The sequence below is a fragment of the Vanacampus margaritifer genome, chromosome 6 (assembly GCF_051991255.1).
Source record: "Vanacampus margaritifer isolate UIUO_Vmar chromosome 6, RoL_Vmar_1.0, whole genome shotgun sequence".
In the NCBI taxonomy this organism is placed as follows: Eukaryota; Metazoa; Chordata; class Actinopteri; order Syngnathiformes; family Syngnathidae; genus Vanacampus; species Vanacampus margaritifer.
In genome coordinates, this window is record NC_135437.1 from 19,420,949 (window position 1) to 19,446,271 (window position 25,323).

At 38.6% G+C, this 25,323-nt stretch overlaps 2 protein-coding genes across 6 annotated transcripts; both read left to right on the forward strand.

Moving 5' to 3' along the window:
* Window positions 1–27: 27 nt before the first annotated feature.
* pias1b (protein inhibitor of activated STAT, 1b) lies at window positions 28–12,539 on the forward strand. Of its 5 annotated transcripts, none has more exons than XM_077567863.1 (15): window positions 28–623; window positions 2,147–2,324; window positions 3,403–3,823; window positions 3,909–3,993; window positions 4,101–4,148; window positions 5,610–5,700; window positions 5,819–5,953; window positions 6,044–6,149; window positions 7,912–7,985; window positions 8,077–8,237; window positions 9,238–9,371; window positions 9,458–9,635; window positions 9,719–9,858; window positions 10,681–10,718; window positions 10,802–12,539. In XM_077567863.1, the coding sequence occupies exons 3-15, from the start codon at window positions 3,406–3,408 to the stop codon at window positions 11,120–11,122; spliced, it is 1,929 nt and encodes a 642-aa protein (XP_077423989.1). In that variant the 5' UTR covers window positions 28–623; window positions 2,147–2,324; window positions 3,403–3,405; the 3' UTR covers window positions 11,123–12,539. The 5 variants fall into 5 exon arrangements, with proteins under 5 accessions (XP_077423989.1, XP_077423991.1, XP_077423992.1 ...); XM_077567866.1 differs by lacking the exons at window positions 28–623; window positions 2,147–2,324 and adding an exon at window positions 1,823–1,892 and having other exon boundaries at window positions 3,403–3,661; window positions 3,737–3,823; XM_077567864.1 differs by lacking the exon at window positions 28–623 and adding an exon at window positions 1,868–1,892.
* Window positions 12,540–13,062: 523 nt separating this feature from the next.
* Window positions 13,063–22,578, forward strand: morf4l1 (mortality factor 4 like 1). The gene is made up of 12 exons (XM_077569287.1): window positions 13,063–13,207; window positions 13,722–13,768; window positions 13,851–13,918; window positions 13,998–14,084; window positions 14,773–14,850; window positions 14,933–14,958; window positions 16,202–16,293; window positions 16,426–16,527; window positions 18,969–19,057; window positions 19,148–19,320; window positions 21,939–22,023; window positions 22,240–22,578. Exons 1-12 carry the CDS (start codon window positions 13,168–13,170, stop codon window positions 22,322–22,324), a joined length of 972 nt encoding a protein of 323 aa, XP_077425413.1. The 5' UTR covers window positions 13,063–13,167; the 3' UTR covers window positions 22,325–22,578.
* Window positions 22,579–25,323: the final 2,745 nt, after the last annotated feature.

Consider the following 25,323-nt stretch of genomic DNA (forward strand, 5'->3'; position numbering starts at 1 on the left):
ACGGAAACCATTGATATTTATTATTTGTGGCAACGTGCAATGACAATGTATGTATCTAAGTTGTAATAGATAGAGGTTGTTATTTCTGCTTATTCTTTAAGTCTGGTGTTTTGATTTTATTTTATTTTTAATTTATACATTTGCCGTGTTCTTCTCATCACGCAGGCCAGTCGCTGACTTCATTTTTGAACATCATGCACTTTAATGAGTGAAACCATGACAACACTAATAAAATTATTTGTTGCGGACGATGTGAATTTTGAAGACTTGCTGTGAGTGGAATTTTACTGGTGACCCAGTGGTGACCCAGGGCAAATCAGGACACTTATATGAGTTGCTATGTTACTCATATGTTCCCTTGAAAACTGTATAACCATAGGATAAGAGCGGCTAGGGACGTGGTGCGCTTTGACGCACCAAGGGATCAAAAAAAGCTGTATGATCATTGTTAGGGAACTCATCGTCTGGAAGCAGGGACTGGCCCTCCTTGATATCACACGATGGGATAGTAATAAGAGCTGGGGTTTTCCCACACCCTGGCATAGTCTGCTGAGGGTTGTGCACGACGCCCAGCCTGCTGACGCTGATCTGCCGGGGTGTTTGGCTCTCCGCCCGTGTCGACGGTAAGAGAAACTGAATGTTAACTACGCGTCGGCATTGTGTGTTAGGGTAGTTTATCGTAGGGATTTGCATATTGACACTGTGATCTAGCGATATCTACTGCTTGCTGTGGGTTCATATTAATAAAAACAAATCATTGTAATTAAAGAAATCTTGTTCGCCTATCCTTCCGAACCTGAGAATTTCACAAAACACTTGCAGACGAGTTGTAGGCCCCCATCGCTTTCTCTTAAGCACATATTCTATTAAATTGTTGGTTCATGTGGTATTTGTTTACATCCTCCGTGAATAAATCATTTTATTAAAAGACGTGTGGATGATTAGCCTTTTGGCAAGAGTACACACAAGAGTACACCCCCCCCCCCACACACACACACACAATTTTACGAATGGTTGTTTCACAAACCCTATTTTATGATGACGTCGACTGCATTTATAAATAAGGACCCTTTTGAGGAGTATGTATGGATGGAGCCTTATTGGTAACGACATATATGACTACATTTTTTAGGTAGCGAACTAGTTTTTGCAACTGCGAATACGTCGTCATGCGGAAAGTTACTATTAGGCACATGTACTTTTTTCATGTACATTTTTGTTTTCAAATAGATATCTTCAATAATTTTGAGCGCGACATACACATTCAAAAACCGAGGAAGCCCCTAAATACACAACAAATACAAACAAAAAAGAAATGCACGCGTGATGTGGATAAGAGGTTACGCATATGTAATTCGACTTGGAGGACTTGTAAATCGGTGCCGTTTGAGTCCCCATTAAACTACCTTGAACATTATGTTAAAACTCATTACACTTTGAGTATTCAGAAGATAATTTCGGATTTCGGTTTAGTAAATAATGACATTACAAATATTTACTTACCTAAATAGGCCAATGAGTGTGTGTTTTTTAACAGGTTAATCTGTGTTGTGTCATTTACCGGGCCGGAAATTTAGTTTTATTTTGCGTTAACAAACAAATAAAAGCAAATCAATTCAAATCAATTCAGTTCATCTAGATTTTTTTTATAACATGATAGACAATGTAATTTTATTGTCCAAATCTACAAATTCTGATTTGAAAAAAAAGCTTAGTGCTAAAACGTCACCAATTTAATACAACATAGTTGGTTTGAATCAGAGCCGTATATAGTTTGAATAGAGCAACTCCGCCCCCTCTCGTCTGATATGAGGAAGCGACAGGTCCCCCGAGGATCGCTGTTGCGCATGCGTACACAATGTCACAAGATGGCGGAGAGTACGGAACTGAAGGTAAAGCGAGCCCCTCCACTAGGTTGACAAATCGGCGCTTAGCACTGTCACGTTTGAATTTCAAATAACGGAAACACCATCTCTCGACAATCAAATAGCGAACAACGCTTTTATCAATCCACGTGCGGCCACAGGAAGGGTGACAGGCACCACACAAACTGTTAGCTGGCTGGCTAGCCTGCTAGCCTTAGCTTTGTTATTGTTGCCGACGATTCGTTAGTCAGCTTGCCTTGTGCTGTGCTGTTCTCCTGCAGATTACAAGACGATCCCGCCTCGGATTTTAAAACGAGACTACAATAACGTCAACGCCTTGAAAACAGACCCACGCCAGCCAGCTCCCACTGACATTACTCGAAGATAAGCAGCCAGACCGCCGTATCTTATAAAACGGGCTGGGTCTATTCCCTGGAAGGCAGTTTCACGTCGCTATAGGTAGCGTTGTTTCTATGTAATTTTTGTGAAATCATGACAGGAACTGATCACCATCCAAACTATGTTGATCAGCAGTAATATATGTGGGCGTTTAATTTAAAACGAAGTTGAAAAGATGACTATTTTTTCATTTCCCCGCCATCAGTCGGCTAGTTAGCTTAGCTAGCATGTGTGTGTGTAATAAACGTCGTCTCCTGCCTATTTACTGTTAATAGCTGGATATTCTTACTTTTTAAAACTCCTCGCTATATGTTTAATGTATCAATATATGTTGTAATTTTGACAGCTCGCTTCCACGCCATATTTTCAGATAAGTATTGTGACTACATGTACTGAAACTGCAAATAATCAGTGCCCATTTAAATCCACAAACCGCTGAGCAATTGTTTTCACTTTACTTCAGACATTTGGTTCTTATGATAACGCACAGATCCGTGGCCTAAATTTGGTTTGATTTGGTTTGGTTTATTGAATATATAAACATACACACATTACTATTATAAAATACAATTCGTCAATAATATCGTAATTTACATGTTCAAAGGGGGTAGGAAGTACAAAAACGTATCTAGACCTATTCTCTAATACTTCTATCTTGTTAATATACTAATAAGTTCTTTTTTAGTAACATAAAATGTAAACAATAGAAAATAAACAAACTAATGTTGTCACCTCGGCCTAACTATAAAACAAATGTCAGATGTTCGGCTTTTATACTATGTACACATTTTGTTTGAACAAACGTGTCCCAGCTTTTCTTGTAATCACAATCAAGTGTGTTCTTGTTTTTTGTTTTTATGTGGTGATGCTTTTGCAAAAGTCAATTCCCTCTTTCAAAAAAAACCCATCTGCCTCTAGTTTTGGCTCTATTCAAAGTGCTGTGTTGGTGTGAATATTTAAAAGGCTGCGAAACAAGGCGTTCACAGTGATAGTCAAATAAAAATCAAAACATGTTTATTTTCTTTCTTCAATTTCGATGTTAAGGTGGGTGACTGCAATGCAAAATTATGGATTTTAATGTAGTAGTGCATTCTTGTTGGAAAGTGTGTCCCTTAACTTGACTTTCTTTCCCCCCCAGCAAATGGTAATGAGCCTTCGAGTTTCTGAGCTGCAAGTCTTGTTGGGTTTTGCCGGACGGAATAAGCACGGGCGCAAACACGAACTTCTGACCAAAGCGCTGCACTTAGTAAAGGCTGGTTGCAGCCCTGCTATGGATATGAAGATTAAAGAGCTGTACAGACGTAGATTCCCCACCAAAATGGTTTCGCCGGTGGACCTCGCGCTGCCCGGCGTCCATTCCGGCTCCAGCCTTCCCGCGGGCCTCTTCGACAGCCATGGTTCCCCCTCGCCGCGTTTGCCTGTTTCATTGCTTAGGCCCAAGCATGACCTCAGTCTGCCTCACCTGCCCTCAGCCCTGCACCCTGTTCACCCCGACGTCAAACTGCAAAGATTGCCATTCTACGACGTCCTGGACGAGCTCATTAAGCCCACCAGTCTGAGTGAGCTTTTGATTTGTCACGTTTGTGCTCAGAGATGCCTGTAGGTTTCCCCTGCGCTGACTACTGTCTCCTTTGTTTATTGTAGGCTCCGACAGCTGTCAGCGGTTCCAGGAAGCTTGTTATGACTTCGCTTTAACGCCGCTACAAGTTCTACAGATCAGCAGCTCCATGTAAACGACACAGCTCTTGTTAATACTGTCAATGAGCAAAGAGATGCAATGAGGGCGGAACAGAAGGAAACTCTTAACATCTGTTTTATTTTCTCTCTTTTTTTAAGGGATATATCGGGGACCAAAGGTGACTTTGCTGTTCAGGTCCAATTAAGGTACAAACCAGCTAGTGGAGTACGGTATTTTTTTGTAAAAAAAAAAAATATATATCACAACCAGGAAGATCTATTTTAGGAAACAAGGAGTGTGGTAGTGAAAATAGCATGTTATATGTAGGCCTGCCTATTGAGCCACGTGGTGGGTTTCGGCCACTAGTTTTGCTACAATTCAAAATTTGAACCACCAGTGAGCGGGTTCGAGACATCCAGGTCTGACAGCCAATCCAAAATACACATGAGCTATAATAATATGGCGGCTAGAATGTAAAACATGGGGAGTCTTTTTTTGCCAAAATACACAGGTGCAGGCAGGCATTTGCCAACAGCCTCTCCAAGAAATCCACAATCTCCTTTATACTTACTTGTCCCTGTGGCAATCTGCTTCTGCCTTGATAATCATGACATGTTTTTATGGTTCAATACAAAAGTAGGACTGCAGTTTCCTGTATGTGGAGCCTCACTCACCCGATACAGGGTCGCAGTTTTTCCATTGCAGTGTCTCTAGATGTGCGATGCGCAGTCGCTTAGTGTGCGGGTGCAAATCGTCAACTGTCGTTATTTTGTCACTCTTCTTCAGTCATGTTTTGTCGCATTGCTTGGTATGAGGCCGATAATTTGCCTCCTCTGCTCCCAATCATTATTTGTAAACTTGGTCTGTGTCTTTAGAGACAGCGAAAAGGTCCCAGCGAACCAAAATGCAAACCACTTGAGATCACTTTCTTCTCTTATTAATCAAACACATTGTAAATAGGTTTGAGCCGTAAACCAGTGAAAACAAACTAACATTTGAGTTAATGCACACCATAAGACAGCAAAGTATCAATGAGCACAACTTCTGTCAGTGACCACTGATCTATAATGCATGCATCAGTCAATCAATCCGTGTTGAGTGACAGTGTCCGGATAAGATTGACAAGCTTGTTGAACTGGTTGACCTTACTGTGTTTTTAAATAGTGGTTAAACACAAACTCATGACAGGTTTCAGCAAAACCGACGATGCCCGTAGAAAAGATGGAAAATAATTTGACTGCCTTACTAGAATAAAGTGTAATTGCGCATCGAATACAATAGGTGTCAAGAAGTATTAGCTCCTCTGCAAAGTTATACTTACAACAATTTTATAAACAAATGTTACTATTTATAGTCGCGGCGGAGAGTTGAGGGGATGCGAAATATTTTTCTTCTTCCACAAAAAACACTTGAGATGCTAATATCTATAAAGGGTGACAAGCAGTGCTGTTTGGTGAAATGGTGCGTACCACACTAAACATTGACCACAACGAAGAATTGTTGAAGGAGGTTAGAAAGAAAATAAAGCATGTTAATGCTAAAGGCTATAAGACCATCTCATTTCTTCTCTAAGACCATTAATGGCCACGAGCAAGTAGGTCACCCTTTTGAAGAAAAAGAAATAAAATCAATAGCATCGCTCCGTAGCGTCTGATTTTGTCTTCCAGGTTTTGTCTATCAGAGACGAGCTGTCCCCAGGAAGATCATTTCCCTCCAAATTTATGTGTGAAGGTGAATGGAAAGCCCTGCAATCTCCCCGTGAGTTCAGCCTCGCCATCCACAGACTATGTTGTTTATTCAAGTGCTGGCCACCGCGAAGGGTGTGGAATAATAGAAATGTGCTGATTTTTTATTTTTATTTTTTTTCACTTGCCAGGGATATCTTCCTCCCACCAAAAATGGAGTCGAACCAAAAAGACCCAGCCGCCCCATAAACATAACCTCCCTTGTGCGACTGTCCACTACAGTCCCCAACACAATTGTCGTATCATGGACTTCGGAAATTGGGAGGGTAAGAACTCGGAAAGTCTTTGCGAAAACAGATGTTTTGAGGAGAAAGTGAGTCACCTCAACATGACCCCTTTTTCGCGTCTCTTGACAGAGTTTTTCCATGGCTGTTTATTTGGTAATGCAGCAGTCGTCCGCAGTGTTGTTGCAAAGACTACGGGCCAGAGGAATCAGGAACCCTGACCACTCCAGAGCTCTGAGTAAGTTTATTTGCTTGAACAACTCAAGAAATGGATTCATGTCGCAGTCAGGATTTCTGTATCTTCGCATTCTAAATTGATCCATCAAAATATATTTGGCAGCATATCAAATTAAGCATTTTATTACATTCCTATGCAATAAAATAACAGCCTAAGAACTTTTCTTTTCTTTTTTAGCACCAGTTTGCAATGTGACCTTTAACTTGTAAAACTCAAACTAAAAAAAAAAACATTTTTTGATAGGGGTTGTTGCACAAGTGTACACACCCTCTTATAAGTAGGACCAGGTTGTGTTTAGAATTAATTAACCAGTCACATTCCAAAACGTGTAGAATGGGAGTCAGTCAGCCATGCAAAACAAATGTCTGGAAAAGCCTGCTTGAACATGTCAGATTTATTGGCAACTTTAAATAGTGGCAGGTGGCTGTTGACTCCCTTTTAACATGAGTTTGAACGCAACGTGGTTAATTCTGAAGGGCTACATCCCAGTTATAGGAGGGTGTACACACTTATGCACACATTATTCAGATGTTCCTTTTTCAATGGAGTTCCACAGGTTAGGTTATAGGCCACATTCATGAGTTTTTCGGCATCAATAAACTTTGACACGTTTGCTAACTTATTCAAATAACATGTTTATCACAACGTATTGGTATTTTTAGGATTCTATGATTTTGTAAAGCACTCTTCAAAACTACGAGGCCCTTACCGCTAACTCTTTTGTTGTTTCTCGACATATTTTCCATTTCTTTCAATTCATTTCTTTAAATGGAACACTATGATCTTGGTGAATTGAAGATTTATTGCATGGCCGGCTGCTTTATTAAACTGTCCATGTTGTTATCTGACCACTTCTATAATAATAAGTACAGTATTTTGTGACAAGTTTGTAATGCATTGAAAATCATATCATCGCTTGTTCCATTGTCAAAATGAAAGCAGGAAGTTTCTGCTGCCCAGCTGAAAACACGTTTATTTATCCAAGTGTGCTGTTTGTTTCACTTCTACCACAATAATCCAGCACTTGCACACACACCAGCCTCTGAAAATGTCCTCCCTCCTTGAAAAAATATTCATCCCCGTTATGTGTGCCAGTGAATATATAAACATTCTTTACTGCTTCCACCCAAACCACATGGCCTACTTGCTAATTATTCATCTTCTTCAGTCCAGGACTCTTCAGTCCAGGTTTTGTTTCATGATCCCGTTTTGTGTTGCACACCATTTGTTAAAAAGTACGGAAAGGCAAACATAGGTCTGTGACAAGTCAAAAAGTATTTATTGCTTTTAAAAAGCTCCTTTGCCAGATTGAGCAAATCAGAGCACACAGGGAGCTCATTGAAATTTTATCGTGAATACAAGAGCTGATTTGAAAAGATTGACAAATGTATGTCCTCTATTAGTGCCTTATGTTATAATCAACGCCCGGCTCATCGTACGCTTAAACAACTCATTTCAAAAAGACATTGAGACTTGATGATATCTGATTCTTTTGTGAGCCATTTGTACAAATATATGTCATGATACTGAAACATTATAATCAAATTATACTCGTATAAAAAGCTAATTATAATCCTATGTGGAATCAAATACATTGATAATATTTGTTTTAAAATGATTTTAAAATGTTATTAAGGATACCTTCATAGAATGAAAGCGCCTTTGTAGTAATACCTCGTACTCTCTACAGTCGAGCAAATAAACACCCAATATTTGAGAAAATGCATTTATTTAACTTTGTGCTTTTCTGGTTTCTTCGCAGTCAAAGAGAAATTGACAGCTGACCCGGAGAGCGAGATTGCCACCACCAGTCTGCGAGTGTCTCTTCTGTGTCCTGTGCGTTTGACCATTTTTATCTAGAGTCTGACAAATACACGTATCAATGTGAAGCACTTCACGTCATGCTTTATTTATTTATTTCTTAAAGCTCGGAAAGATGAGGCTGACAATCGCGTGCCGAGCGTTGACGTGCTCCCACCTCCAGTGCTTTGATGCTACGCTTTATATCCAAATGAATGAGAAGAAGCCGACATGGGTGTGTCCAGTGTGTGACAAGAAGGCACCGTACGAGCACCTCATTATTGATGGGTGAGCACGTTGTTCGCAGCTGTTGAGTTGCACTGCTGTTACCTCTTGGACTGTACGTTTCGATTACGTTTGAACCAGTGGTGGGCTTAAGCAATTATTGATTACTTCAAGCTTATTTGTGATGCTTTTTTTTTTGTGGCTTTCGTATTTTCGATTTGTCGCCGCTACCATGATGCACTAGGGCTGAATGATTTTGAAAAAATAATTTTATTTTGATATTGAAGTTACAATTTAACTCATTAACTGCCATTGATGGCTATAAAAGTCAAAAATTCATTTTAACTATTTGTATTAGTTTAACATTTTTTTCCCACTTTTGTTGAAAATCTAGATTTTTTTCATTAGTTTTATACATAGTGAAGTCATGCGATTAATTACGATTAAAAAACTTTAATCGACTGACGCCCCGAATTTTAAATAATATTTTCTTTCTTTCTTTTTATTCATTCACTGCCGTTGACGGCTATAAACGTCAAAAATTTATTTGAACTATTTCTATTTAACATTTTTTTCCACTTTTGTTAACAAGATAATGAAAACCTAGAATTTTTTTATTATACATTTAGAACATTGTGATTAATCGTGAGTTAACTAGTGAAGTCATGTGATTAATTACAATTAAAAACATTTAATCGCCTCTTGCCCCTAATTTTTATTTTATTTTATTTTTTTAATGAATTTAGGGCAGTAAATGAGTTAGTTTTTTCAAGGTCCTCTTCCCATGTTTTTTTTACCAGCACAAGCTGTAATTATTTTTTTATTACAATAAACAATATCAAATTTATTATACATAAATCTTTTGGTCCAAGCGGAAGCCCTTATTTTCTTATCTGTAAAGAAAACATTCTTTTTCGATGTGTGGAAGTTAATGTTTCAAATCTTGTTTGGTATAATAAGAAATAAAGCAAATCCCGGAAGGGAAAATAGCATTTTGTTTGTTGTTTGGTCGGGGGCGATGATGAAAAGGCATTTGTTTTCAGGCGTCACACTTTTTTTGCAGGCTCTTCATGGAAATCCTGAACAGCTGTTCTGACTGTGATGAAATTCAGTTCAAAGAGGACGGAAGTTGGGCACCCATGAGGTCAAAAAAAGAAGTGCAAGAGGTGTCTGGCTCCTACTATGGAGTAGACAGCGGTGAGTACCGCTACATACTACCAAGGATGAAGGAACCCCGTTCTGTGTGTAATATATGTGACTTTGCTGGGTGTGTGCGTGCGCAGATGTGCCTAAAACAGACAGCCATGAGCATAAACGGGGGTCAGCCAATGAATCCAGTAAGAAAGTAGATGTGATCGACCTGACACTGGACAGCTCGTCGGAAGACGAGCTGGATGATGAGCCGCCTGCTAAAAGGGCCTGTCCGTCACTGTCGCCCATCTCTCCGCCTCCAACGAAGGGGTCAGTCGGCAACCTCCACTGAAACCAATCGAGTTTCTTTCTCCAACTCATGACATGACGCAACGGTTGTTTGGTCCTCGCAGGTTGCTGAACCTTCACAACCAGACGTCACCGGTGACAAGAGCTCCCAGCATGCCCCCTTTGGAGACCAGCTACATTCCTCCACCGCCACCACTTATTCAGGACTACTGCCACTTTTATCACTCAGCTAATGACCTGCCAGGTAGGCCTGCAGCAGTGTTTAAAATACAACGGCCACACTGGAAGTGTTTGTGTTATCAAGTACATAACGACCTCTCAGGTCATACCGAGCCAGATTGTTTTTTTGTTTTTTTACACCATTGGAAATAACAAATTAATATTTTTATTTAATTATTTTATATATATTTATAGGGAGGGTTTTAATATATATTTACATTTTTTATTTGTTTGTAAATAAAATATTGATAAATATAAAAATAAAAAATAATAAAATATACACTCTAAAAAGAGAATTGTTGAACCAATTTAAGATTAAAAATTGAATTGCTGACCAACTTAAAAAAAATAGCTTCAATTGCTAATACACGACTGAAATAAGTTAGTCAAAAGTGAATATATTAAGTTTAGTTAATTGAGTTCATTGAACTTAATATGAATTAAGTTCATCCAAAGTGACTCCAAATGTGTTAAGTTTAAGTTTAATGAACTCATAATTAATTCAACTTAATATATTCACTTTTGACTAACTTATTTCAGTCGTGTATTAGCAATTCAAGCTATTTTATTTATATATCCTGACGGCTTTGTTGAAACTGGCGCATCTTTGGAATTAGTTTTATCTCGTAAACTTTTCATGAATGATAACATGTGGACTGCACTTCTTAAGCACTGAACTTATCTAGACACAATATAAATGAATAAATATGATATACACAAAATTTAAAGCTGAAGAACCTTGAGTGAGCTTTTTTCTTTCTTTTTTGCACGATTGCAGCCTTTGCGATTAGAAAATTTCATTCTTTAGACACAATTGTCAATGTGTTCCTAATTTTTTTTTTCACAGATTTAAATTTCTTCTCCTTCCTCCGAGGCAACAATCAGGTACACCCATCATGACCCACACGCGGACATCATCACACCCGCTCTGCCTAACATCCATTTCTCGTCCCTTCTGCTCATTTCAGCATTACAACATGGTGATGGCTGCCGAGTCGGCCTCGGCCTCAGAAGACTCGGACCTGCTCCTCAGCCGCTACCTTCCCTACGGCTCGTCCCCCATGTTGCGGGAGCCGCCGGGCACCCCGGGCAGCAGCACGCTGGCAGCCACCAACGGAGGCAGCAACAGCGGCAGCACCAGCAGTTTGGTGTCTTCCAGCAGTCTGCGGGACAAAGACCGAGAGCGCGACAGGGACAGCCACGCCATCTCGGGACTGTCGAGGTCCTCGGTGGAGGCGGCGGCGGCGGCCATTTACGGCTCTATATCGGACGTCATCTCTTTGGATTAGATACTCGCAGAACACTGATGCACAAGGGAGACATTGAGACGAGATCTTTGTAAATACGGAAGAGAGAGCTGAAAGAATACAGTACTATGTACAGAGAGGAAAATCTATTTTCAATTTACTTATCGTGTATATAAACTTAGGACACTTCCTGTCCAGTGGGTCGCTTCAGTTCAATATTTTCTGTGAATACTGAAGACTTTTTCACACCTCTTCATGTGGTCCTTTGATTATATTGTACCTTTTGTACTTGGTTTTTACAGTTTTGTTTTCGATATTCCATGTCAATGGCATTAGTTTATTATATTGCGTGCACAGAACCCTCATGAGCCGAGAGCCCTTATGGAACATGATATTTAGCATCAAAAGAAAATGGGCATTGTTGCGAGTGTTCGCAAGGCAAGTCACGGCAAACAAGGAAAAAGGGTAACTTTTTCTAAATCGCAGTTTCTGTAAAAAAAAAAAATGTTGACAGCAGAAAGTGTTTTGCCATCACTGTAGACATTCATGCTGCGGTTGCATTATTTTAAGGACTTATTTATAATGTAAGTTATGTTGGATGTATACTGTTTTTTTTAAGCATTCCCCTTGCCTTGATCTGTTGCCACTAGAAATACAAAGCAGGTCCTTCTATGTTATTGCTTTCCTCTTTGCTTGCCATTTTGAGTCAGATGAAGCAGATTCTTGTCCACCATGAATTGAAGCTAGGTATATATAATCAGTATTGTAGGGAAATTCTTCCTCGGTGTGTGAATGAATGGGTTTGATACAATAAGCATCACCATGGTAATCAGAAAACGGAAATTTACATTTTCTCTTCGTCCTTACTGCTCCGCATTCATTTTGCATTAGATCAATGTCAGCAAAGTGGGAAAACTTACTCTCCGCTCCCCTTTCAGATTGAATTCAACAATTGGATGCACTTGCTTTCTCCTTTCAGGCTCTACACAGACATGACGCATTGACCAGTAGCAACTACTTTGACAACACAGCATTATGCGTTTTTTGGAAATGGAAATTCAAAGCTCACCTGTTTAACGGCTGTTCCTTTGCTTTGAGGGGCCATAAGTTATTTAGTTGTTTTTTTGGGACGTCATCCCCACGACCCATTTTAGCCCAACTATTGAAGTCAACATGAAAGCATTTCTTTTTCTTTCTCGACCTATGCTTATAATTATAAATTTTCAGCATTTGAGTCGTGGCTATGCATTGCTATCATTGTATGTGATATTTCTTTTGTAATGATATAATTAATGCTATTTAAAAATGTCATTGTTGCTTGACATACATTGTAACATTTTCCGTTTCTCTGTCCGTTTTACCTATCAGATGTCAACTCAATAGAGGCTTTGAGCATTTTGAACCGTTAAGAGGTCTACTGTGCTGTTTGATATTTATAAGAATTAAACAGAAAAATGTGCCTGCGTGGTTGAGCATTTATTTTAGAGGTTTTATTCAAGCTGCGATTCACAGGCTGAGTAATATGCAATACTGACAGACATTTCCAAAAGTTATAGTTTACCAAATTGAGAAAAAAATGGTTTGGCACGTCTTTAAGCAGAGCATTTAAATACAACTTGAACCCTGGCAGTATTTCCATCCAGAGTGCTCTCGTAAATTATTCAGTTTCATCTAATTGATCCCAAAAAATATTCAAGTATGTCATTTTCATCTATTATGAAAGTGATGTAGTTTACTGTATGATAATTGATAATGGATTCCTACTAGTATTGTGTTAAACAGGCTAGTAAATTGAGACAAAAAGCTAGTGTATATTTTCTCCTTTCTCCATTTCTTTTACGATAGGAAAATTATCTTTTAATTCACGTTTTATGTTAATCGTATTAAAAAAACTAGAACAAGATAGAGTTTTCATAAGAACAGAAGTAAAATGTAACCATTCCATAAACAAAACCACCGTCGCGCTATGCTTGGTCGCGTTTGGTGACGTCACCAGATCGGTGATGACGTCTATAAGTGAGCGGCACCGTTTCAGATTGGAATGGGAGCTGGCGATTTTTCCCCTATTTTGATCGTTTAATCCGTGAATGGCGCCGAAACAGGACCCGAAACCTAAATTTCAAGAAGGTACCGTTCTTTCTGTTTGTACTGTGATAGAATCGCGATGATAGTTAACGTCCAAGTAGATGGAATGGCGCTCACACATTAGCTAACATCTCTAGCGCTGCTAGCTTTCATTGTTGTTGCTATGAGCACACTGTCTGAGTTCATGTATTTATTCCCGGTATTATCTTCATTTGTGTTGTATAATGTAAATTATATCATCATAATTTCAAAGCCAACTCAGAATCAATTCAAAAACGTTTTTGCCTGCAATATTTAGACCGTCTCCCAGTCCTTTCTGAGATAGCTGTTAGCCTGTCTTGGCTACATCTAATAGTCGCGGTTGGTTGACGTGTGCACAACTCGGTTAGTGCAAATAAATGAGTAGTTTGTTCTCCATTACGTCATCCGTGTGCCTGCTTCTCTCTCAGAATGTAATATGATTTGTTTGCCAACTTGTACAGCTTAGCTTGTGTAATATAGCATCCAAAAATGTTATTTTAATGCTGACCTGTATGTGAATGAATGTTGTTTCCAGGTGAAAGAGTGCTGTGTTTTCATGGGCCATTGCTCTACGAAGCTAAGGTAAGTTTGCACAGCATGCTTTCTTTTCCGAATGTCTTCTTAGATCTCCTTCTCAAAGTGTGCCAATAATGCTTCTTTGCAGTGTGTTAAGATAAACGTCAAGGAGAAACAAATCAAGTACTTCATTCATTATAGCGGGTGGAATAAAAAGTAAGTGAGTCAATTCACATTTGTATTTTGGATTGCATAAATGCTTTATTGTCTTATTTGTTCTTGTGCTTCTTTCTAGTTGGGACGAATGGGTTCCTGAGAGCAGAGTGCTGAAGTATGTGGACAGCAATCTGCAGAAACAGAAAGAGCTTCAGAAGGCCAACCAGTATGTCCGTTTGCCGATTCTGCAGCTTAACACGTTCAGAAAGCATACAGTGGTTACAAAAATGTCAACACATTTCTGTCCAAATGCCATGTTTTTATATATATTAAAAAAAAAAGGCAAATATTGAATAATTAAAAAACTTTTTTTCCACCAGTAATGTGATCTATAACATGGCCAACACATTTTAAAAAAAAAATCTTGAGAGGAATTAAATTGAAATAATTTGGTGCAACATTGATGTGGCTGAGTTCAGAATTAACTGACTAATGATAGCAGGTGTAGGCTGACTCCCATTTAACTTGACTTTGAATGGCATTGGTTCATTCTGAACACACATTTCAGTTTAAAGGGTGTGCACATCTTGGCAACCACACTTCAGTTGCTTATTTTTAATTCTCCTCTTGAAAACAAAACAAAATGAGTTGTACAGGTTATAGGTCACATTAATGATGTAAAAAAAAAAAGAAGACATTTTGAACTGATTTTTCTTGGTCATTTTATTGCATCACAAAAAGCAGCATTCAAACTGGGGTGTGTAGACTTTTTATATCCACTGTTTATGCCTATTTTACATAAACATGTACAGTACATGAGTCTTGCATATCTAAGATTGCACCCGATAATTGGTTACCTATAATAGCTGTGGTGTTTATTTTGACTTTTTTTGTTGCTTCTTTTCCAACCGTAGAGACCATTATGTTGAAGGAAGAATGAGGGGTGCTGCACCGAATAAGAAGATACCCGCTACTTCACAGAAAAACGACGTGTGAGTGCAACATTCTGTGTTTATTGCAAATCCTGCTTTGTAATACTGGATCATAGTTTTGAATATCACGTTTCCATTTCAGGAAAACAAAAAAGAACAAACAAAAAAGTGAGTATGTGCCTTTGTCTGTGTATATTGGATTCAATTATGTCATGTGTTGATCGCTTTTATTGTAGACTGACATTTTTTTTTAAATTGTTACAAAAGCTCTATTTTTATTTACTGCATCTGTTTTTAACTTATTCACCGCTATTGACGGCTATAGACGTCAAAAATTCATTTCAACACATTAATCATAATTAATCGCATGACTTCACTAGTAAAATCTTGATTAATTGCAAATTTTATATCTGTTCTAAATGTACAATAAAAAAACACTAGGTTTTCATACTTTTAAGAAAAGTGTGGGGGGGGGGGGAAATTTTAAACTAATAGAAATATTTCAAATAAATTTTGGACGTCTATAGCCGTCAATGGCAGTAAATGAGTTAATAATCTTTCCTTTTCTTTTTTTTTTAATTAGGGGCATCAAGCGATTAATTTTTAAAATCATAATTAATCGCATGACTTCACTAGTAAAATCTTGATTAATTGCAAATTTTATATCTGTTCTAAATGTACAATAAAAAAACACTAGGTTTTCATACTTTTAAGAAAAGTGTGGGGGGGGGGAATTTTAAACTAATAGAAATATTTCAAATATATTTTGGACGTCTATAGCTGTCAACGGCAGTAGATGATTAAAAATTAGGGGCATCGGGCGATTACATTTTTTATTCGTAATTAATGTCATGACTTCAATAGTTAACTCATGATTAATCACATTTTTATATCTGTTCTAAATGTAAAATTCTAGGTTTTCATACTACTACATACTAAATTAAATGTTAAACTAACAGAAATAGTTCAAATGAATTTTTGACGTCTATAACCGTCAATGGCAGTGAATGAGTTAAAATATTTGTCACTTACTGTGGATTATGTTTAGAAAAATAATAAAAGTAAGGCCATGACATGTTGACATAAGTTTTCACCTATAAACTGTATGCTTCAGATTTTGTTTTCAAAATAAGCTGGTTCTATCTGACTTGTTAATATGTTGTTGATTTTTTTTTTTTTTTTTTTGCATGTAGGAAAAATGTATGGATGGATTTTTATTCAAAATGCAACACATAATGTCTGTCTTTTAGTTCAACGCACATATTATCAGTTGGTCTTTTATTCATTAAGTCACATAAAAGAATGCTATTAAAATAGATTGATTGTTACTAAAAAGAGAAAAAGAAAAACACCACCAACAAACTGTATTTGATATTATGGAGGGAGAGTTAAGTGTGTTTGTCTGTTCTAGCTCCTGGTCCAGGAGAAGGTCCGAGTTCAGGAAGTGATCCCACCCACCCTCCACGAAAGAAGAGGGCTCGAGTTGACCCCACTGTTGAAAGTGTATGTTCGCCACTCTCCTACGTAGGGTGTTGGATCACATGATGCAGTGTTTGTTCTTTGCGGGGGAGGGGGCTTGGTAGCCATTGTTCGCTGTCTCGTTTAACATCATGAAACTTGATCTCGTTTGGGCAGGAGGAGACCTTCATAAACAGAGTGGAAGTTAAAGTCAAAATCCCTGAGGAGCTTAAACCTTGGCTTGTAGATGACTGGGATCTGATTACGCGACAAAAACAGGTTGGTAAGACAATCAGTGGCACCTGGCAATGGAAAAACACTGCCCCTTGGTGTTGCTTTTTGGGCAACAATGTTGCTTCACATTTACTGTACTGTTTGTAGAGGATCAGCCTGTAGGTCTCTTTACCAAATCTTGGAGACAAAGGTTTGAAAGTATTTTATTTTTGAGGTTCACAAATGACTAAACATATTTGACGCGAACTTAGCGCTGGAAACTTTTTCAGGAAGGGGGGTCATTTAAAAAAAAAAATAAAAATAGATGCTCCAATTGTGTTAATATGCGTATCATCTTGTCACAGGGAATACAAAAAAAAAAAGTATACTTGGATAGGCACATGAGCTCAAAGGAGAGCACTATCACCCAAAATATGAAAAGCTTAATGACCTTTTGTGATTCACATAAACAGCTAACATTGTCCAATTTGACACATATTAACTCATTCACTGCCATTGACGACTATAGACGTCCAAAATTCATTTGAACTATTTCTATTAATTTAACTTTTTTTTTTCGTTTCATTTCATTTTTTATGAAAACCTAGAATTTTTTTTATTGTACATTTTTAAAATATATAAAATTATCTTGCGATTTAATTACGATTAAACGCCCATTATTTTTAACTCTTTGACTGCCAGACGTTTTCAGAAACGGGATATCGCCAGTGCCAGCCCATTTAAGCATTTTAACTGATCTTTCAAGGTCCACAGAAAATGTTGTGTTTGGACTATGTGTGTTTCCATAGTCCAAACACACATCCTACCAAATGAAAGATTGAACTCTCATCTTTCATCAGAAAAAAAAGTTTGTTTCTACCTTATTCCGTTCTTCAGTAATCAACAATAGAAAATGGTTAGTTTCACCGAAATGCTCTGTTTTGAAACAAAAAGCGGAGAAAAAGAGCTTTTTGTGAAACGATGTTATTTCATGCACTCTAGTGAATTCTACACTTCTTTTTGTCCATGAATGATGCCACAAACACCTAAATAGTGCTTTACTTCTGTAAAACACCACCACCAACAATGAAAAAGTGTTTTTAGTTTGCAAAATACGTTTATTTCCATTCAACAGTGTAACAATTTGACAAAACAATTTCGCTAACTATTTACAAATGTGTGCAACTGTGGTACTATTTACAATTATGTGGATGTTTCAAATACATTTTTTCTTTTTGTAACACTCCCCTGCGTGCAGGGAGAGGGAGCAGGATTTGCACAACAGATTTGTTTCACTGCGATTGCCCCTTTCGCGTGCAGACATTACACTTTCTTGACGGCCTTTTTTTCTGGGGAATAGCAAGTAGCAGACTGTACCCACTCCTCCGATGAATATGCATTGGACTCGGGGCACTCTACGTCGTCCGCCTGAGCGTGCTCGGTTGTGCTCCTCGTTTTCCAGTGTTAGCATCACTAGCCGGTGAGGCTTTATGACGTGGTCATAGCCGCCGCGTCAACGCTTCCAACTTCGGCGTCAACGCTTCCCACTTCGGCGTCAACCTCGGAGCCACCATCATCATCATCGTCGTCATCACTGTGCTCTTTAGCATTGGTCGATGAGCTGCTTGCAACCGGTCGCCATTGTTCGCTTCCTCAGCCATCTAGCTCCGCCTCACATCTTCTACTGCCGCGTCAACGCTTCCAACCTCGGAGTCACCATCATCATCATCGATGATGATCATCGTCGTCATCAATGTGCTCTTTAGCACTGGTCGTTGCTTTTCGTCTTTGAAAAAAATGCTCAAGCGTGAGCTGCTTGCAACCGGTCGCCATGTTCTCTTCCCTTCCCCAGCCATTGTCCCCTCTAGCTCCGCCTCACATCATCTACTGACGCCTACCCAATCTTGCCAAAAGAGTCATCGCTGCCATCTAGGGGCCAAAAATAGTCATTAGGCTAACTAGATCTGCTTGAAACTTTCACCACAGCTGGCCAAGGCTTTCCTCCACCCGTTTCCCCCCCCCACAAATAAAAAAATTGGAGAACGTCTTTTAATGTCCTTGGCGGCCCTCCGTAGGTTTTTACTAAACGTCATTTAACGTTTTTGACAGTAAAAGAGTTATGTATTTTTTAAATTAAGCCCGTCAGGCGATTATTTTTTTTAAATTGTAATTAATCACATGACTTCACTAGTTGACTAACGATGAATTAATTTCATATCTGTTCTAAATTTACAATAAAAAAAATTTCAAACGTCTTTACGAGATAAAAATGCAGGAAGCACCTCTCGCTATTCAAAAAGGAAACGGTGAGTAATTGTGCAAGAACAGAATTAATTGCAGCTTCCATTTGTCTGTTCGATTTGTTTGTCAAAAATGTTGAAAATCCATCAGGAGACTCCAACGCACTTCCAAACAATTATTATTGTTATTATTTTTTTTTTACACTTCAATTCCACAATCGGTTATGTCGCCTGGTGTGCGGTGACCTTTTTCTTGTCCGTCTTCAGCTTTTCCATCTGCCCGCTAAGAAGAACGTCGACGCGGTGCTGGAAGATTACGCAAACTACAAGAAATCGAGAGGAACCTCAGATAGCAAGTAACACTTGTTTGTAATCGTCCCAGAGATTTGCTTGTTTTCCGAAGAACAATCTGGAGGCTAAAGATTCTTTGCTATTCCTCGCTCCAGGGAGTTTGCCGTGAGCGAGGTTGTTGCCGGCGTGCGGGAGTATTTCAACGTGATGCTGGGCACGCAGCTGCTCTACAAATTTGAGAGGCCACAGTACGCAGACATCTTGGCCAACCACCCTGATACGTCCATGTCGCAGATCTACGGCGCGCCGCACCTGTTAAGGCTCTTTGGTAAAGCATTTTATATAACACTGTTAACTCATTCACTGCCATTGACGGCTATAAAAGTCAAAAAATTTAGCTATTTCTATTAGTTAAAAAAAAAGAATCCACTTTTGTTAACAATTGTATGAAACCTATAATTTTTTTTATTGTACATTTAGAACAGATATAAAATTACGATTAAAAACGTAATTGCCTGACACCCCAAATTCTTAATAATCTTATCTTTTACTTTTTTTATTCATTCACTGCCATTGGCGGCTATAAACGTCAAAAATTCATTTGAACTCTTTCTATTAGTTTAACATTTTTCCCACTTTTGTTAACAAGATAATTAAAACCTAGAATTTTTTTATTGTACATTTAGAACAAAATTTAAAATGTGTAAAATTTGTGATTAATCATGAGTTAACTAGTGAAGTCATGCGATTAATTACAATTAAAAAATGTAATTACCTCCTGCCTTTAATTTTTAATAATCTTTTTTTTTTCTAAATTAATTTATGGCAGTAAATGAGTTAAAGGGGAAGTCAACCCCAAAATTATCTTAATAATAATATATTCTATGAAGCCCCTCAGCATGTCTAAACAGCAACACGGCATTCTGATTAATATTGTTTTTGTGGAATGCGAGTCAAACGGCAAAGTTCACCCATTTTTAGCCAACTCACAGGGCGGCCATTTTGCCACTTGCTATCGACTGAAAATCACAGTTGCTCAGGGCCAAGGTAATGACCAATCACAGCTCACCTGTTTTCTGAAGCTGAGCCATGATTGGTTGTTACCTGTGCAACGGATGTCATTTTCAATCGACAGCAAGTCACAAAATGGCCGCCTCCTGAGATGGATAAAAACAGGTACATTTTGCTCTTTACTCATATTCCACAAACGCAAAAAAATAATTCAAATGCCATTTAGACTAGTGGGGGCTTATACAACATATTATTGTAAAGACATGTTTTGGGAGTGACGTCCACTTTAATACCTACCTGCTAGCAAACTAGCATAGCATATGTGTATATAGGGGCATGACAGTCGATTTGAATATCGTGAAAAACATTTCAGTAGTTCAATTAAATGTTTGGTGTCTATATTAAATTCTGATAGGTGAATTTGCAAACCGATTGACTGAGATGAAGAAATGTGCTTCTGGTATCCCATGACATCAGAGCATGTCTTAAGTGCATGATTCTAAAGTACACCCACCAGTCACTTCCTTAGTCACACCCATCCAACTTGTGGTAATGGGAATATCGAGTTATCCAATCACATGACGGCAATTAAATGTATTGGGGTGTGTAAACAAGGTTGGGATGATCTGATAATGACGTGAGTTTTTCCTCAGAAACACTCTTTTCATAGAGCAAGAAACCACATTTATATTTTGGAATTAGCCACAGTTGGCACAATGTTCTTTTCCTTATAAGGCAGTTGGAATGTGATTTCTTTCTGACACTCTGCTAGGAAATGTAGTTATAACAATGACAAATGAATTATCAAATGTTCCTCATGTTGTTGAATGAAACATTTAGGCTTCACTACAATATTCTGGTTGAATGATTTTCTTTTCAAAAGGTTACAAAGTCCTATAATGTATTGCAATCATTTTTTTCTGAGGTTAGTGGCACACTTCCCAAAAGGGAAAATACACAGTGAGTGTCAGTTATTTGAGAGAATGAGGTATATGCATAAAACTACCTAAAAAAAACAAAAAAAAAACCTTCAACTGGGTATGCACAGAACATTGCACAAAAGAAGGTTGAAAAATGTCTTGTGTCAATTTCTGCTGCAACATCTGAACAGTTAGAACTGAATTAGGTTTTTAAAAAATCCATCCATCCATCAACATTTTAGCAGCGATGATGTCATGGTGAGATTACAAAGTCCATGTAATACGATACGATACGATACGATATACTTTTATTTAGGGGTGGGAATCTTTGAATGTCTCCCGATTCAGAATCGATTTTTGGTTGAGAATGATTTCTGATTCAAAATGATTTGATTGACAATGATTTTTGCTTCAATTTATAAATGTGCGAAGAATCGTAATCATCTACTCCAGTCTGACTAGCTAATGCTAATTAGCGCGCTACTCGTAGCACTTTTATCACTCGAAAGAACGGCTCCACGCTGCAAAAAAAAACAACTTTTATTGGAATAACTTGCTCGGGACTTTTTCCTTCTACGCTCTAAAGTGGCTACAACTTAACAGTGTATCAGACCGTGTGGAACCACACTGCCACTAAGTGGCCAAATCGAGTACAATATGAACAGCGTTCCCAATAAAGACACACACAAACAAAGGCAAGACAGTATAAAATAATTTAAATAAAATCGTTTTTGGGACATTTAAAATCGATTCTGAATCGTACTAAATGAGAATAGATTTTTTTATTTTTGGGGGACACATCTCTACCCTGTAACCTTCTCCAATCGGTTCCTTGAACGCGACAATGAGTCCATTGTACTCGATTGTCCTACATAGTCAACCGATTCCAAGAGAGCACCTTTTGGAATGTGCCGGAACATGAAATTTGCATCAGTATTTTTGATGATATCGGAGGAACGGTCACTCTTGGCGCTCCGCTGCCCCTTGGTAATATCTTCCCCTTTGGTCTTGCAAGTGCGAATCGGAGCCATGCTGGCTTACACTCCCCTGGATGAGAAGAGCCTGGCACTGCTGCTCACCTACCTGCAAGACTTCCTCAAGTGAGTGAATATTTATATATATATATATATATATATATATATATATATATATATATATATATATATATATATATATATATATATATATATATATATATATATATATATATATATATATATATATATATATATATATATATTTTTTTTGGCCAAGTCATCACATCAGCTGTCTGTGTACAACAAATCAGACGCGTGACGCACATCTCTTGGTTGCAGGTACCTCGTCAAGAACTCTGCGACGCTCTTCAGCGCCAGCGACTACGAGGTGGCCCCGCCCGAGTACCACCGTAAGGCCGTTTGAGCTTCGTGATCAACATGGAGGATCATGGATCAGGATTACGTGCATCATCAAGGAAGTCTCGGACCAACTTGTCAAGTTTCTTTCGTTTGGAAAGCTGCTAAGTACGCTCTCCCTGTATTGGTATGTTTTTTTAATACCACCCTTTTAGTTTCTACGACCCGTCTTTTGACAAGGAACTTCAACATTTCACCTTTTTGGTTCTTTATTTTTGTTCACGTACTGTCATCATTTTCTAATAAAAAAAAAAGACATCATTTCTTCATGTGTCTTTGCTTTGCTTCATGGCTTGTTGGCTGTAACATTTGAAGGAGAACGAGAGAAACTGGACTGTGTTTCACACTTGTGTGATCTGGAAGTTGTTCGGAAAAACAAAATGTCAAAGGCGTGCGTTTTTTTGTTTGTTCTGTCAAGCGGTTAACTGCGCAAACATCTCCTGACCGGGCAATCAATTGAATTCTCCAACTGGAAATGGCCCAAATGTGATGATCATCACAGGACATGGATTGATTTCTGACGGTTTGCATTGGCCGTGTCACAAGAGTGTCGTTGCTGCCAGCAGACATGATGAGAAGCATGTGACACTGCAGAGAGAAATAGGATGTTTGGCAACCACCAGCCTTCCCCTCTACTGCAGTGACGTAGTTGACATGAAAAAAAAAAAAAGTGAGATGCCGAATGTTGTTTTTTTTAAGACTGATTTGTGGTTTCATCGACTCTGGCTCACTTGCACTGTCAAAATGGTCCAAAGCACCGTTGGAGTGGATGGTTGGGATTTATTTAATACCACAAGTTAGTTTTGTAAACATAAAATGTAGTGTCAGTTTTTTGGGGGGGGATTTTAGTTTTTTGGTTTTTCGTTAGTTTTAGTTAACTAAAATAACCTTGGTCTTGACACAAGAAATGTACTAAACAATTTTGTCTTTTAAACAGAATTAACTTTATTTACTGTTATGAAGAGAAATTGTGTTACCATATTAGTATTAAATAGTTTATTGTTAGGGATGGTTGACACGCTCTTTAGTAGTCGCCATTACCACTAGTAATTTTGGTACTTAATACTGTCTGAAAACTATTGTCCAGAGGCTTCCAGGAGTTCCCATTATGAACAGCTAAGGCGTTAATCTTAATTAGACGACGTTTCAGTCACAAATAGTCAACTAAAAAGACGATCGTAAAGACATTTTTGGGCAAGTTGTTACAAACAGCCATGAGCAATTGAGAGTCTTGAGTGAACCTTACATGCATGTTTGTGTAATGTTAAAGGAAGCTGGAATGCCGTGAAAACCCCCAGCACAAACACGAACAGGAAACCGGAAGAACGAGCAAAATTCACACAGGAAACACGAGCTGAAATGTCAACCCTGCAGCTTAAAACAAGTCAGAAGGGAAAACCACAAGAACACCATATTACCATTGTTGTTTATAAATGTATTCATAGCACTAGTAGTCATGTTGATTCACAAAGTTGACTGCAAGAGATCAGTTCCCACTCAGTGTTTTGGGTTTTACCTGGCGGCCAGTCCAAGTGCTGTAGAAAAGGACTTCTTTGGAATCAGTGTCGTAATGTTTGAGATGTTGTGACGAGAAGTAGCCACTAGATGTCAGCATTTCCCCAAAACTCTTTTTCACTAATGAACTCCCCTCTCGTCTAAATATTGCCATCATGTTTTAGTGGCGATCCACATGCATGCACACAAACCGCCATGGAGTCATTGCAACACATAAAACTGTCATCCAAATCCTCGGCTCCCTCCAAGCTGCATCAATTCAAGTGAGAGGGATCAGTGACAACCGCAGCCCCAGAATGTTGTCACTTTAACTGACTGATGGAGGCGATTTGTGCCTGGTATGATTCCTCAACAGCAAATCCATCTGCTCTGGACTGTTTTTGAGGTGAAAAACCGCCAGCGTTTAATGTGGTACTGAATGTTTCCCCAGACTGGGAGTTAGTGGTGGACTAATTAGATATTGGGCGGTGAGTCTTACTAGCGCGCGGCTGCCAGAGCTTTGTGTGACTGCATGTCATTAGTATTGGAAAAGTACACTCTCCACAAAGGGCTGCGGTCAGTCGGAGCCACTAAAACATGAAAGAACACATCCCGCTCTTCTGGGGGAAGGAATTTGCACAACATAAACAGCCTGTAAAATGGAAAACTACATCTGTGTCTATTTGTTTTGCTGAACGGCGGCCAGCGTTGGCAGTTCTTGCCGAAAGTCCTTCCAATAACAGCGCAGTCCAAATAAAGGAAAGGGCTGTTTGATCCATCTGTTTCCAATGCAAGCGGTGCGGCGTGGAAGCGCTTTTAGAGCTCGGGATTCTCGCTCGGTGGGAGGCGAATTCATTAAAGGCTTCAGAATGCGTCGAGGCCTTTTCCCAATTAGCTTTGACATTGCGTGCTTAATGAGCATGTGTCTGCTGCTTGTCTCTCAGGGCACATGCAGATATTACTGCCACGCCGATTTGTTAATGTGTGATACTACTGCTACTACACCGTGCAAAATGGCAAGATATAAGCTCTTAACCCTGGAGAACCCACATGGTCAAATTTGGCCCCTATAAATTCTGCTAGTCAAATAACAAAGACCTTTTTTTTTTTTTTTTTTTTTTACAAATTTAACTTCAAAAGTCCATAGTGCCACTTCTGACCCCTGCATGGGGCCATCTAGTGGATGAATATTGCACTTACATGAGCCAGAGTGGTGGTGACAAGATGGCTGGCAACATGCTGTTTTGTTGACCTGGAAATCAATCCAAACAAAACCATCTCAGCAAACCATCAGATGGTAAAATTGTGTTGTTGTTTTTTTAATCTATTTCATATCATGTTGCAGAATGCCTAGGAGTATGTTTTATATATATATTTTGATCAATTAGCAACTCTGAGCTAGTTTAAAAAAAAGGGTTAAAATTGAAAAAAACATTTTGGTGTTCAGTGAACTTATAGCAGTCATTTAGTGTATAATTCATAATTTTCCAAAGAAGAAAAGGGTTCTTGGGT

What these genes read in the sequence shown, in the direction of transcription:
- pias1b (XM_077567862.1), top strand. Translation starts at nt 1,848, where the DNA reads ATGCGTACACAATGTCACAAGATGGCGGAGAGTACGGAACTGAAG. An exon ending in TGACCACTCCAGAGCTCTGA is followed by an intron (nt 6,150 to 7,911) that starts GTAAGTTTATTT and finishes GTTTCTTCGCAG; the next exon opens with TCAAAGAGAAATTGACAGCT. An exon ending in GAGCACCTCATTATTGATGG is followed by an intron (nt 8,238 to 9,237) that starts GTGAGCACGTTG and finishes CTTTTTTTGCAG; the next exon opens with GCTCTTCATGGAAATCCTGA.
- morf4l1 (XM_077569287.1), top strand. Translation starts at nt 13,168, where the DNA reads ATGGCGCCGAAACAGGACCCGAAACCTAAATTTCAAGAAG. An exon ending in TTGACCCCACTGTTGAAAGT is followed by an intron (nt 16,294 to 16,425) that starts GTATGTTCGCCA and finishes TCGTTTGGGCAG; the next exon opens with GAGGAGACCTTCATAAACAG. An exon ending in AGAGGAACCTCAGATAGCAA is followed by an intron (nt 19,058 to 19,147) that starts GTAACACTTGTT and finishes TCCTCGCTCCAG; the next exon opens with GGAGTTTGCCGTGAGCGAGG.